Source organism: Schistocerca nitens, chromosome 2 (assembly GCF_023898315.1).
Source record: "Schistocerca nitens isolate TAMUIC-IGC-003100 chromosome 2, iqSchNite1.1, whole genome shotgun sequence".
Classification (NCBI taxonomy): domain Eukaryota; kingdom Metazoa; phylum Arthropoda; class Insecta; order Orthoptera; family Acrididae; genus Schistocerca; species Schistocerca nitens.
The window spans coordinates 490,799,232-490,814,713 of record NC_064615.1 but is presented as its reverse complement, the minus strand read 5'-3'; the positions used below and the strand labels follow the sequence as shown (position 1 = coordinate 490,814,713).

Sequence of the window (15,482 nt, the reverse complement as noted above, 5' to 3'; positions counted from 1 at the left end):
GTGCAACTATGCTGTTTAACGTTCTGAGGAGGTCATTACTGTGGAGTAACACTTGTACGTGGAAACAGAGAGATACAATCAAATGGTTCAAAAATATAAGTGTATTTTACTGTTGTTTAATCAAACTAAGATTAAACTGTAACTTTGCTCATATATGTTTACCTTGCTAATATAAAGACAGCTATTCCTTAGAAGTGTACAAAGTACATGTCCGCTGGTGTTGCGAAAATTGGTGCACCTGTTTGGGGGGTTAATGTTTGCTCTTGTATCCTCCAACTTCAAATAATTGCAGAATGCAGTCAGTAACTACAGATTAATGCTTGTTCACATTTAGAAGACTGAATGTGAATTTACTTTGGTAGTGCCATGGTGGTCTATTGGATAGAGCACCTGACTCCACCCCTGAGTGTCCAGGCTTCAATCGCAGATGGGGCGGGGATTACAATGGTAAAAGAACTGAACTAAAAGGGTTTTTAGTTCAGTTCATTGATCAGTATGAATTACAAAAGAAAATCTATCCTCTGTCCTATAATATGTAAAGGAGGGCTTCTCAAGACACAAATGTAAAACCTGCAAAGTAGTCAATGCTACCATCTAATGATGGGCTCAGCCTGAAGCTAGTAATCACATAAGAAAAACTTACAAACAGTGCAAAAAATAAATACCAGTAACAAAGTGCATTCCAGAAGTACTAAATTTTTATTACTTTGAATTGATATACTTCTTGAGAATTACATTACACTACAGTTCACACCTACATTGGAGAATGTAAAAGAACAACTTTCTTCCTTTACTACTTCTTAACAACAGATTTGAATTCGACTGACAGTGAAATTTAAGGGCTTTAATTACGAAGGTGGTTTGAAAAGTTCTTGGGATCACCATGAGAGGTCAACGCCAGCGCAACGCGTTTTTCACATGTTATTCATTTGACTGTTGCCCGTAAACATGTGCCACGTCAGTGGTCTTGGAAGTGTGGTGATGACTTGTTGTTCCCGTATAGTGATTTGGAAAGATGGAAAATTACAAAGGTGGCTTGAAAAGTTCAGGGGACTCTGCTCCTTCATATTCAACTGTTGCCAAGTGGACAAATGAATTTAAATTTAGATGGTCCACACAGCGGTCGGCCAAGATGTGACACTACTCCAGAAATCATTGCAAAAGTGCACACAATGGTCATGAAAGATTACCAATTGAAAGTGTGTGAAATTGCTCAAGCTTGCCAGATGTTATCTGAATGGGTGTATCACATTTTAACTGAAGAATTAGAAATGAAAAAAATTGTATGTAAGATGGGGGCCATGACTCTTGACGCTGGAAAATGCGCACCCACACATGTGCCGTCACCATGGCAAAATTACACGAACTAAGGTATGAATTGTTACCACATCCGACTTATTCAATTGATATAGCTCCATCAGACTTCCATCTCTTCCCAAAACTAAAAAAATTTTTCTTGGTGGACGAAGATTCACTTCAAACGAAGAATTGATAGAGTTAACAACTATTTTGCAGACCTGGAGGAAACTCACTTTTGAAATGGGATCAATGCACTGGAAGATCATTGGACGAAATGAATTAATCTACAAGGAGACTACATTGAAAAATAAAAAAGTTTCAATGATGTAATTCCTTTTTTCCTATTCCTTTCTGAGGACTTTTCAAACCACCCTCATATCAAGCTCTTAAAACTATTTACATTAACAGATAAATCAAGATCATGTAAATACTGACCAAACATAACTGACAAGTGTTGGGCCACCCTTACTGAGTCGTTCAACAATGATTTATTGTAAATGGATCCACACAACTGCAAATGAGAATGAACTTTTCCAGCGGCATTTTATACACGTGGCATCCAGTACACCACTTGCAAGAAATACTACACTATCACTGCCTGAATTAAATGAACATAAACATACTCTCGTTCTTAATGAAGAGTAATAAAAGGACTAACAGAATACCATGAAAACAAGGTCAATGAACTGTATTAATAAATTTTCAATTATCATTTACATACTTTGGTCCAAGAAACATCTGCGTTACATTAAGATACTCATTGTGATAAAAGGGTTTTGAGGATTGTGATTTGGTCACGTATGTTCAGTATGACTGAAATTAACAACCTAACAAACAAACTAGGATACTTTAAGAGTGACTGACTTTTTCCTTTGTTTTAATGACAAATGGCAGCCAATATGCAATGGAATGCACTGGCCTCTCATGTAGATACAGTAGTTCAAGATACACCATCATTCACTTTTGCTATAAATACCAGAGTAGTAAACAGGCACACATAAGCCCCACACGCATGCCCACACATGGCGCCCCCCCCCCCCCCCGCCCCCCCCACACACACACTTCTGATCATGATCCAGTAGATTTCAAAAAAGGTGGTGTCCTGTACTCAATCACTGTTCGTATCCCATCCACAATTCTCAGTGGTAAATTTTTAAATTGTTACAAAACATTCTGTCTTTACAAAGCAGCGAGTACTGTTTGTATAAAGCGTTTATTTTGCATTTTGTTTACGACCTTCCACTAAGGAAGGGATTCTATTAGTGTTTATCTGCTCTGCATAGTAACTAACAGTTCTTGATAAAACTTTACGTAGTTTTCATGTTAGATTTCTTAGTGTTTTCTTGATCGTTTAGAACAGAAAGCGCCCTAAAACAGTCTTTTGTTTGTTTCGCGGCCGTTAGCCACTAGTCACTTGAATCAGCAGTTGTCTTGTGACAGCCAGAGCGAGAGCACCAGCAGCAGCGAGTACTGTTTGTATAAAGCGTTTATTTTGCATTTTGTTTACGACCTTCCACTAAGGAAGGGATTCTATTTGTGTTTATCTGCTCTGCATAGAAACTAACAGTTCTTGATCGTTAGGAGATAAATTTATTTTGTACTTATTTGCTGCGCTTAGCTTTTAAATAGTTTTTCTGGGAAAACCTAGCGTAGTTTTCGCGTCTCGTATTTCAGTGAGTGTTTCTTGATTATCAGAGTAGCTCATCAGAAGATTATCTTGGGAATTTGTCACCGTATAGAGTAGGGTAAACATAGTCATGTGTAGGGACTGTGGTTGTTGTGAGTGGACGCAAGGAGAATTGGCCACTCTTCGGGGGCAGGTGGAGGCTTTGTCTGTTAGGCTCATCGAGCTCGAGGCGCAGGCGTCGGCTCGTAGTGGCGTTGGGGCAACTGTGGTGAGACCTATGCCTACTTCAGTGGCCTTGGAATCGCATGGAACCCCTGATGTCGCTGCGTCTTCCGGCAGTGAGCATCTTACCGGTCAGCCATCACTCCAGGGTGAATAGCGGACAGTGGTGGGCTCGCGTGTGCCTGGCCGAAAGGCGAAGGTGGGATCTGGCCGCGTGGCAGCTGCCTTACCCCTTTCCAACAGGTACGGGGTGCTTCCTAGTGGTGATGACATCGTTTCCGAGCCACCACAGGATGCCTCGCCTGTTGGGCCAGTGGCCGATTCTCCGACAAGGTCCCGACAGTCACAGAGGGCGGGCCTATTAGTTATAGGGAGCTCCAACGTTAGGCGGGTTATGGAGCCCCTCAGGAAAATAGCGGGTAGGTCGGGGAAGAATGCCAGTGTGCACTCGGTGTGCTTGCCGGGGGGTCTCGTCCGTAATGTGGAGGAGGCCCTTCCGGCAGCTATTGAACGCACTGGGTGTGACCGGCTGCAGATAGTAGCACATGTCGGAACGAATGACGCCTGCCGCTTGGGTTCTGAGGCCATCCTTGGTTCCTTCCGGCGGCTGGCTGATTTGGTGAAGACAACCAGCATCGCACGCGGAGTGCAAGCTGAGCTTAATATCTGCAGCATAGTGCCCAGAGTCGATCGCGGTCCTCTGGTTTGAAGCCGTGTGGAGGGTCTAAACCAGAGGCTCAGACGACTCTGCGACTATAATGGTTGCAAATTCATCGACCTCCGTTATTGGGTGGAGAACTGTAGGGCCCCCTAGACAGGTCAGGCATGCACTACACACCGGAAGCAGCTACTAGGGTAGCAGAGTACGTGTGGCGTGCACACGGGGGTTTTTTAGGTTAGAGGGATCCCCCCTTGGGCGAAACGATAAAATACCTGACGGCTTACCAGAGAGAACATCAGCATCGTTGATAAAGAACGTCCGTCCTCAGAGACCAAAAACAGGAAAAGTTAACGTAATATTGGTAAACTGCAGGAGTATCCAGGGCAAGGTTCCTGAATTAGTATCGCTTATTGAAGGAAATAGTGCGCATATAGTATTAGGAACGGAAAGTTGGTTAAAACCGGAAGTGAACAGTAACGAAATCCTAGACACAGAATGGAATATATACCGCAAGGATAGGATAAACGCCAATGGTGGAGGAGTATTTATAGCAGTAAAGAATTCAATAATATCCAGTGAAGTTATTAGCGAATGCGAATGTGAAATAATCTGGGTTAAGTTAAGTATCAAAGGTGGGTCAGATATGATAGTCGGATGCTTCTATAGACCACCTGCATCAGCAACCGTAGTAGTTGAGCGCCTCAGAGAGAACCTGCAGAACGTCGTGAAGAAGTTTCGTGATCATACTATTGTAATAGGGGGAGACTTCAATCTACCAGGTATAGAATGGGATAGTCACACAATCAGAACTGGAGCCAGGGACAGAGAATCTTGTGACACTATCCTGACTGCCTTGTCCGAGAATTACTTCGAGCAGATAGTTAGAGAACCAACTCGTGAAGCTAACGTTTTAGACCTCATAGCAACAAATAGACCGGAACTTTTCGACTCCGTGAATGTAGAAGAGGGTATCAGTGATCATAAGTCAGTGGTTGCATCAATGACTACAAGTGTAATAAGAAATGCCAAGAAAGGAAGGAAAATATATTTGCTTAACAAGAGTGATAGGGCACAAATCGCAGAATATCTGAGTGACCACCATCAAACGTTCATTTCTGAGGAAGAGGATGTGGAACAAAAATGGAAAAAATTCAGAAACATCGTCCAGTACGCCTTAGATAAGTTCGTACCGACTAAGGTCCAAAGCGAGGGGAAAGATCCACCGTGGTATAACAATCATGTACGAAAGGTACTACGGAAACAAAGAAAGCTTCATCATAGGTTTAAGAGTAGTCGAATCATAGCTGATAAGGAAAAGCTGAACGAAGCGAAAAAGAGCGTAAAGAGAGCAATGAGAGAAGCATTCAACGAATTCGAACATAAAACATTGGCAAACAATCTAAACAAGAACCCTAAAAAGTTTTGGTCATATGTAAAATCGGTAAGCGGATCTAAATCCCCTATTCAGTCACTCGTTGACCACGATGGCACCGAAACAGAGGACGACCGAAGAAAGGCAGAAATACTGAATTCAGTGTTCTGAAACTGTTTCACTGCGGAAAATCGTAACACGGTCCCTGACTTCAGCCGTCGCACGGACGCCAAAATGGAAAATATTGAAATAAACGATATCGGAATTGAAAAACAACTGTTATCACTTAGTAGCGGAAAAGCATCCGGACCAGACGAGATACCCGTAAGATTCTACAGTGATTATGCTAAAGAACTTGCCCCCTTTCTATCAGCAATTTATCGTAGATCTCTGGAAGAACGTAAAGTACCTAGCGACTGGAAGAAAGCGCAGGTCGTTCCCATTTTCAAGAAGGGTCATAAAACAGATGCGAATAATTATAGGCCTATTTCGCTTACGTCAATCTGTTGTAGAATAATGGAACATGTCTTATGTTCTCGTATTATGACGTTCTTAGATAATACAAATCTCCTTCATCATAACCAACATGGATTCCGCAAACAGAGATCATGTGAAACTCAGCTCGCCCTATTTGTCCAAGAAATTCACAGTGCCGTAGACACTGGCGAGCAGATTGATGCCGTATTCCTGGACTTCAGGAAGGCATTTGATACGGTTCCGCACTTACGTTTAGTGAAAAAAATACGAGCTTACGGAATATCGGACCAGGTTTGTGATTGGATTCAGGATTTCCTAGAAGAAAGAACACAACATGTCATTCTTAACGGTTCAAAATCTGCAGATGTAGAGGTAATTTCGGGAGTACCGCAAGGAAGCGTGATAGGACCTTTATTGTTTACAATATACATAAATGACTTAGTTGACAATATCGGTAGCTCCGTGAGGCTATTTGCAGATGACACGGTTGTCTACAAGAAAGTAGCAACATCAGAAGACTCGTACGTACTCCAGGAAGACCTGCAGAGGATTAATGAATGGTGCGACAGCTGGCAGCTTTCCCTAAACGTAGATAAATGTAATATAATGCACATACACAGGGGCAGAAATCCATTCCAGTACGATTATGCCATAGGTGGTAAATCATTGGAAGCGGTAACGACCGTAAAATACTTAGGAGTTACTATCCGGAGCGATCTGAAGTGGAATGATCACATAAAACAAATAGTGGGAAAAGCAGGCGCCAGGTTGAGATTCATAGGAAGAATTCTAAGAAAATGTGACTCATCGACGAAAGAAGTAGCTTACAAAACGCTTGTTCGTCCGATTCTTGAGTATTGCTCATCAGTATGGGACCCTTACCAGGTTGGATTAATAGAAGAGATAGACATGATCCAGCGAAAAGCAGCGCGATTCGTCATGGGGACATTTAGTCAGCGCGAGAGCGTTACGGAGATGCTGAACAAGCTCCAGTGGCGGACACTTCAAGAAAGGCGTTACGCAAAACGGATAGGTTTATTATCGAAATTACGAGAGAGCACATTCCGGGAAGAGATGGGCAACATATTACTACCGCCCACATATATCTCGCGTAATGATCACAACGAAAAGATCCGAGAAATTAGAGCAAATACGGAGACTTACAAGCAGTCGTTCTTCCCACGCACAATTCGTGAATGGAACAGGGAAGGGGGGGATCAGATAGTGGTACAATAAGTACCCTCCGCCACACACCGTAAGGTGGCTCGCGGAGTATAGATGTAGATGTAGATGTAGAATATTATGCTTTAATCTTATATGTACATTAATTTTACAGAAATACATACCTTTTCCGTTCCAGTTTTAATCAAATACTCCAAAAGTACAAGTGCTTTGTACACATGCCTCCAATTGCGCCCATGGTCATTAAGCCTTTTCCATATCATCTGCATGATTTCCGTAAATGCAACAACATTGTAGGTTAGGTCAGCAATTTCTGACATAAGTGTTGAACTGGGACCCCACGGATCATTGCTTGTGGCTTCTCGTACTTTCACCTGCAAGATCAATAATTTCATCGTTCTATATCTGCTAGCTGCAAACCTCTGAAGGAGGAGGAGGGGGACAATGTGAGGGGAGAGGAGAAAGAGATGGATATATTGCGGGGGAGGGGGGGGGGAGAAAAGGGAGGAGATCAGGACGTATATCCAATTTCCAAACGAATTTAGCAATTGTGAAGCATTGCCGTGTTTGCTAGTAATAAATAAATTTTAAAAACTTAATTCACACTCACAGCTAAGAAAAACTGTATGCCTACTCCTCATATTCAATGACAAATACACGAAATTACAAAATTAAAATAAAATGAGTAAGGAGTCATTACACACAAACAGGCCGGGAGTAAGGTTGGGGCAAGAAGTACTCTGGTCCAAGAGCACAGGTGAGAACTATTCAGACCACCCTTATATTTTTATAATGTTTGTCTCAAGTAAATAAATTCACTTATTGATATTAATATCTGGATATAGTTTAATTTCATCCATATAGCAATCAATTACAAAGACACACAATGACAAGCCATTAGCTTCAAAAGGCAAAATTCCAGTACTGGCGACAGATACAATCAAAGCTGAAAAACATTTCCCAGTGTTTGGAACTATTCATTTTTTCCTGGGGGACAAAAGGATATATAGGGGATAGTTATAGAGAAGGTGCAGATCAGTCATAACCCAGAATGATAAAGGCCCACCTGTTGTGAGTTTGAAGGGGAAAGAATAGTGAAAGGACAGAGGTGCCTTAGAGAGAGTAGACTATTTTTGACCTCCTGCTCTGACAGCTTCCTTTAACCTTGTTTCTCTCTTTTCCTCTCAACAGATGCAGCACTGAAATTTTGCCTTCTGACGTTAAGTGCAGACCAGACAATTTATCTCTGTAATTTTATTGTTTATCCAAGGGAATTTTCTGTTGATACACCTCTGCCATGCAGGATAGATAATAATAATAATAATAATAATAATAATAATAATAATGCTAGAATACAGCTCCACTAAAAGTGATCTGAAATGACTATTTAACATTTATCATACTAATGAAAATTGAAACTGCACTGAAATACCAAAAGATATCAGTAAACGTTCTTGCTTGCACTGTTCATTACATGCACATATAAACATTTATAAATGTGATACAGTATACAGAAGTCAGTTGACGACAGCACTAAACACTCTTTGAGTCAAGGCGCATTGCCATTCACAAGCTATAATTTCTTTTTTGCAGGCGTAAAGGAGAGAACTCATAGGATATTGACAATATTGTAATACCATACAGTATTGCTTCTGCTGCACGCCTTGAGAAACTGCAGTATAAGGAAATACCCACGCTCAAGTAAGTGTTTACATTAATAGATGTTTGTGGATATATTTCTGTCTATAGATGGTGTTATAGCGATGTAAAGTACTATGCCTTCTTAATTTTGAAACTATTGTTTTAGAAGCTAAGGGTTTCAGCTGTAACTACTATTTAATTTACAGGTCTTTAAAGTGGAGGTGAGTAACAGTTTTTATTCACCTTATCAGCCTTCCCAGTCACCCTCCCCATATTAGCGCTCCCCCTCCTTCTCCCTCTCCCAGTCTTCCCCCTCCCTCCCTCCCCGTCTTTCCACCACCCCCCCCGTCTTTCCACCCCGACCCCTACACCCCTCCCTGCCCACCCCTATGCCCCTCCGCCTGTCTTCCCACCCCATTTCTCACCCCCTCCCCCTATTTCACACCACCTCCCCCAATTTCACACCCCCTGCCCCCCTTTCTCTTCCCTCAGCCCCTGCCCCCCTTTCTCTTCCCTCAGCCCCTGCCCCCCCTCCTTCTCTTCCCTCAGCCCCTGCCCCCCCTCCTTCTCTTCCCTCAGCCCCTGCCCCCCCCCCCTCCTTCTCTTCCCTCGGCCCTTGCCCCCCTTTCTCTTCCCTCAGCCCCTGTCCCCCTTTCTCTTCCCTCAGCCCCTGTCCCCCTTTCTCTTCCCTCAGCCCCTGTCCCCCTTTCTCTTCAATGGAAAATTTCCTGCACACAGACATCAAATATGCATGGTTCTTATTAGGACACAATGAAGAAAAAATGGTGCTAGACTTTACGTTAACAAATATTCTCGGTTTTTTGTATGAATTTCCTGCAGTCACAAGACAAAGGGCCAAACCAAGCTAGCCCAAAGCAAATATCCACACTGTTACAGCAGCAAAAGACGGTTTTTGTTTTTATAGTGGCTGCAGCACATCTCTCGTTGTGAAGCTGTCTGCTGAAAGCAATACAATTAATTTTTGAAAGGCCTACTAAGAAAGGTGATGATTCAAAGGGATTTGTGGTTTATCCAAAATAATAATTTCACACTACTAGAGCTATGGTTTTATATGGCTGTTTGTCCATCTTATGAGCATACTGAGCATTAATTTGTACAAAGTTGTTTAAATGAAAAATAAGAATTTTAATTTTTTTTTAATCTCAAAATATTTAGGTCAGCAGGTAAGCTAAAGGCAGGCACAGCAGTTTCGATTTTACATACATGATTGTGTAGTGAACATGAAATTTTATTTGGGTGTTTTAACTATAGAAAAATAGTCTGCTATATGGGAAAGGAAAATGCCTTGTGCTGCCTAATGTAATCTTCCAACAAAATACAGTAAAACCCACTTTTATGATCACAGAACTAACACTTTTCCACTGTTTACAATATTTTTATTGGTCACTCCAAGTTTTCTATGTTCACTGTGTTAATCCAAACCATCTTTTGCATTACAATACTTATAGATTTCTTGCCATTTACACTTTATGAAACAATGTTCAAGGAGAGGAACAGAAAAAGAAAGAGTAGCTGACCTAAATGATGCTGGTAAGATGTCTGCTTTCAAGTAGTGTTTGCAAACATTATGCAATTAACTATCTTGAGCCATGGAGTCCCTAGTCCTGAATGAATATGAATGATGTCATTTGTTTTTTTGAATGATTTCGTCATGCTTTCAGCTGCCATTCTCTATTTCACATATGATTGCACACATTTTCAAGTGTCTAAAATGGAAGCATTATACACAGGATACATTAGTGATACTTGTGATTTTGACATAGGAACAAGATAACTAGGCACATTATAATTTACTTCATGGATGATTCTTCTGAAGTATATTATGCCATGTATGTCCTTGCTCCTACAACTGCATGTAATGCTCTTACAAAAAATTATAGAGATTTTTTGCTATTTTAGAATCACATTACTTTTGTGCAGTTGTTGCAAGCCTTTTACATACAAGGTCCTTGTTTTAATGTACTTAGCACTAGGAAAATTATAATTATTTTACACAAATTTATTAATTAACCCACATATGCCTTTGTTCTCAATTATATTTGATTATCATTCATCACTGGTGCAAATATGACTGTATTTAATTTCTTTACAAAAATTCTTTAAGGAATTGAGGAACTGATGAAATAACTTTAACCAGAGGGGCATACACACACAGCACAGAAAAACAAGGTTCTTGTACGACCATTTATAAGTATTGCTTCGGACCAAATTACTCAATGTTTCAAAAATACAAAATTATGCACTAGTTACAGAAGCACTAACAATCTACAACGATTATTGGGAGACATACTACGGAAATCAGAGCCATTTTCGCAATCAGGAATCTAAATTAACTGAAAAATGTTCAAAATTTTATACTGGACAAACAAGGAAAGTTAGCATGAGATTTAAAGGACACAAGACAATAAGTGGCAATAACCCATCCACCTTTGCTGGACAGTTAAAAGGCACCAACCACAAAATACATAATATACATGAATCCCTTGAAATAGTTACAGAAAGGAAAAAATCATGGATGTGACTGAAGAAATTGAAATTTACACTCATCTAAAACATCAGTCAGACAGTTTTAAATGAGCAAAAATGTCTGAGATGGGAAATTCTTGTACAACTTTTTACCATTTCTACAACAAAGCATTACAGAACCATAGAATGTAAAATTATCGCTACACTCATTAATGAATATTACTGTAATGTGAAACATCACACAACCATAAAGGAATTTATACTCTACTCTCATAGTTTTCGTACCGTTTCATTAGTGTGCTGTGATCGATTTTATATATGGGATCTTTGTAACAACTCTTCAAAAATAACGTGCTCCCACAATAAGAGAATAAATAATTATAGGTTACTTTAAAGAAATTACACAGTCATATTTACACCAAATGATAAACGATAATTAAATATAATTGGAAACAAGGGCTTATGTACGGTAATTAAACTTCTGTAAAACAATCATGATCAAAAATAAAAGTAACATGCTCCCGCATTACAGGCAGTCCTCGGAGCAAGGACGTACATGCATCATATACTACTAAAAAATCATCCATAACTTAATTTACATAGTGCCTAGTATATCTATGTTAAAATCACAAGTGTCACTAACGGATTCAATATATAATGCTTCCATTCCAGATACTTGAAAATGGCCTAAGGAAGAAATTGTACATGAAATGAAGAGAATGGCAGCTGAAGGCATCACCAAATCATATAAAAATTTATCCCAGCTGCAAACCATATCACATTAAAAATTGATGTCATTTGTGTTTGTCTCCTAACACAGTGAACTTAACAGTCAATATGAGAATTGATCAAAAAATTCTGAAACATTCGTAATTTCACGCCACTGATGTGTTGGAGCACAATGCGGTTGACATCCCTGCACACAACTGTATTTAATGTGTAACTGTCTGAAGTTTCAGTGTTGTATATCTGTTAGTTGTTGTTCAGTGCTGTATTGAGTAGAATGTTGTCTCGCACAGTTTGCGAATTTCGAGATAGCAGAATTAGAGGAACGACAAACCTTTGTAAAATTTTGCATCAAACTCGAGAAAACCTTTATAGAGGAACACCAAATAATGCAGGAAGCCTACAGAGATGAGTGCTTAAGCTGTACTCAGTGTTAAAAATGGTTCACAGGGGTTTAAAAATGGCCAGACGGAAGTTAAAGGTGAGCCTCATTTAGGATGCCCTTCGCATCTACCAAAGACGTTCATGTCAGGAACGTCACCAAAATTGTGTGTGCCAATCAAAGACTGACTATAAGAGAGAGTGCAGAAGAATATAACATTTCAGTTGGATCATGTCATAAAATCCTGACGTAGCATCTTTGAGCGTATCGTGTTGCCACCAAATTCATGCCAAGGCTCATGAGTCAAAACCAGAAAGACCTTCACCTCACAATCTGTGAAGAGCTTTTGGATCGTTCAAATGAGAACAAGATGTTCCTTAAAAGAATCATAACTGATGATGAGACATGGGTCTATGTTTATGTTGAGACCAAGGTTCAATCTTCACAATGGATTTGGAAGGGTTCTCCACGACCAAGAAACACTCATCAGGTCATGTCAAATATCAAAGCCATGCTGATAGTTTCCTTTGACTTTGAAGGATTAGTTCATCATGAATTCATGCCACAGGGACAAACTATTAAGCAATGATACAATCAGGACATGTTGCGATGCCTGTGTGAAGGAAATGGCCTGAAATGTGGCGAAACAATTCATGGCGCTTGCATCACAAAAATGCACCCACACATTCATTCCTGATGGTGTGTAACTATTGCACAAAATATTAAATCACTGTGCTGCCTCATCCTCCGTATTCTCCAGACCTGGCCACTGCCTACTTTTTTTCAGTTCCAAAGTTGAAAACCCCTGTAAAAGGATGAAGATTTGCAACAACAGGCGAGATAAAAGAAAATTTGCAGACAGCATTTTGCATAACCCAGCAGGAGGTAAACCAAGACTTCTTCCAGAAATAGAAATGGCACTGGGAGCAGTGTATCAATTGTGGATAAGAGTATTTTGAAGGAGACTATGCACAGTAAATAAAAGATAAGCTTAGAAAAATTTTGTGGACAAAGTTCTGGAACTTTTTGAACAGACCTTGTATAACAGTGCAGCACCATTTGTAGTTACATTACTGAATGAAGTACTTGGTTGGCAATGATAAACCACGGCTATGGTAGCACCTATTCTAAAAAACTAAATCTGAAACATTCCAAACATGTCACCTCTTACAAATAATTTATGAACTGCATCAGTATTGTTGAAATATTGTTTTGTAAAGGAAGTGCAACAACTGATTTGGTGGGGAAACATTATCAAGTTGTGAATGCCACAACATTTTTCCTGGCTTATGTAGGAGTTTGCAAGGTTGTGGCTAGGTTGTAACCTAACAGTACAGCTTAAACCGATTAACTGAAATGAGCAGTAATGATATTTAAATACAACGATAATTGTCACACACTTTTGGCACATCTTTTGGAAGGTGACCCAGTCTCTGAGGCACTGATTAGCTTGGGACATAACAACACAGCTGAAATTGAACATCACATTCTGCTCTGTTTTACGCAGAACTGTGTTTCATTATTGCCATCTACATACAGACAAGCAATGTCATAATTACTATGATTATGGAATGCAGTTCTCTCATTGGGTCTACCATTCTATGTAATCATCAGCATCAGTCATTGCCAACTGCTATCTTTTCGAAATACCATTCTTAGGGTCCTATATAGCAAGCTTTATGATTTAAAGTTAAGATATACTGCTTGCATACTGTTTAGGATATATATGTAACCTGTCTAGTAATGGTTTTGGGTTTTTGATAAATTCTGGATGTATTCATCATAACTTTCAAATATATTTCAAAAAACTAGAAAAACAGATACAAAATAATTCACAAGAAACTGAAACAAAAATCCGACTGTGTCCATGAAATGTAAGACTTATGTCAGACCAAGGGTTTTGATTTAAAGACCAGTACAATTAATGAAATTGCTTGCTGATGTTTTGTAAAGTCTGTGCTTAAGAAGTTATGGCTCACTACTTACATTACCCCAATTTACACAATTTTTTTCAACGTCCTTTTAAAATTCCTGACACACTTATGGAATGTCAACTAAAAAGTCTGCCTATAATGTTATCAGTTTCTCATATGCAATTTATATTCCTATATATCATATGTCCTAAAGAAAAGAAGACTCTGCAGAATATCCATTTATTGGTCCGGTTAATTTTCATTCTACACACTGACTTTTTTTCCCTCCCATGTATGTTTATTGTGGAGTAACAGTAAACAACTGGAGTCTTAAGAAACAATTTTCAACCAGATCAAGTTGTTGATAGCCAAATGAGATGAACCAGAGTCCTTTCAAACATTAGCCACCAATTATCTTGGCACTACTTTCCTACACATTGTGATGACTATATTCACACAAATAACTATGTGGGCTTCTGATAGCATGTAATGTACTAGACATATGGAAAATATACATTGCAAAAAATATCGCAACTGTGGTACAGTTACAATCAAATGCCGACAATGCTTTAAGCTATGCCACTATTAACAGTAGTTTAATGCTTTCCACTCCAATAGTAACTACCACTCAACACTGTGAACTTTGTTCTCCAATGTCAGGTCTCATTTGACATGACTTTTTGTAGCTCTAACACATTCTACTCTCACACTTGATTCTGTTAAGCACCATTGCTGCACAATACTGCCATCTAGGGAAACCTTAGTATCTCTGTGTCAAACTGCAGCCATTGTGTTGAGAAAAATTTTGTAATTATTATGTGCATGTTAACGGGTGCGAAATGGTAGTTCTTGACGTACAGTCCTATCTGAGGAAGGAATTGTAGAACCTCCAGAGGAATCTCCAAGTGAAATTGAGAGTGACAGTGATTCTGATAATGACAGGGAGTCATTTGTAAAAAAAGTCAAGTGAAAATTACAGTTCTTGTGATGCAACAGAGGGCTTAAGGCAAATGTGGTGGGTCCATGCCTAAGTAATCACACATTTTCCTTTTGACGTTTCAAAGTGTGATTTTATCACACAAACTAGTAAAGTTCTGCCATCGTCAGACAGTTCTTTTTTTTTTCAGTTAATTTTTATTGAGGATCTGTGTCAACAAATAGGTTGAAATGAACAGGTACGTTACAGCGGAAGTAGGGAAGTAGCAACACTTTCACAACATTGTGTGTGGTGGGATTGGAGACCAAAAACTTGCAGGACTTTTCAAGAGAATGGTTACAATCACCTGCCTTCTTTTCAGACTGTTTTCATAGCAGACAACTTGTGCAAACTTTCTGGTCAGTTCATGTTTCTAATTTAGAGTGTGCTACATGTGTCAACACTCAGGTTCTCTCATGTTTGAGTAAAGTGAAAAATGTGTGTGATACTTGTCTGGTATGTTTCTCAAAATTTGTAGAGCATCTAAGTATTTAGTTTCTAATGAATCTACACTATC

General features: G+C 39.6%; 1 protein-coding gene across 10 annotated transcripts in view; it reads right to left on the bottom strand.

Moving 5' to 3' along the window:
• Window positions 1–15,482, bottom strand: part of LOC126236438 (epsin-2) — a 162,464-nt gene that overhangs the window by 115,067 nt on the left and 31,915 nt on the right. For all 10 annotated transcript variants that reach the window (XM_049945744.1, XM_049945747.1, XM_049945741.1 and 7 more), the window contains one exon: window positions 7,005–7,214. In XM_049945744.1, the coding sequence (XP_049801701.1) occupies window positions 7,005–7,214 (210 nt within the window). The remainder of the gene's footprint in view (window positions 1–7,004; window positions 7,215–15,482) is intronic.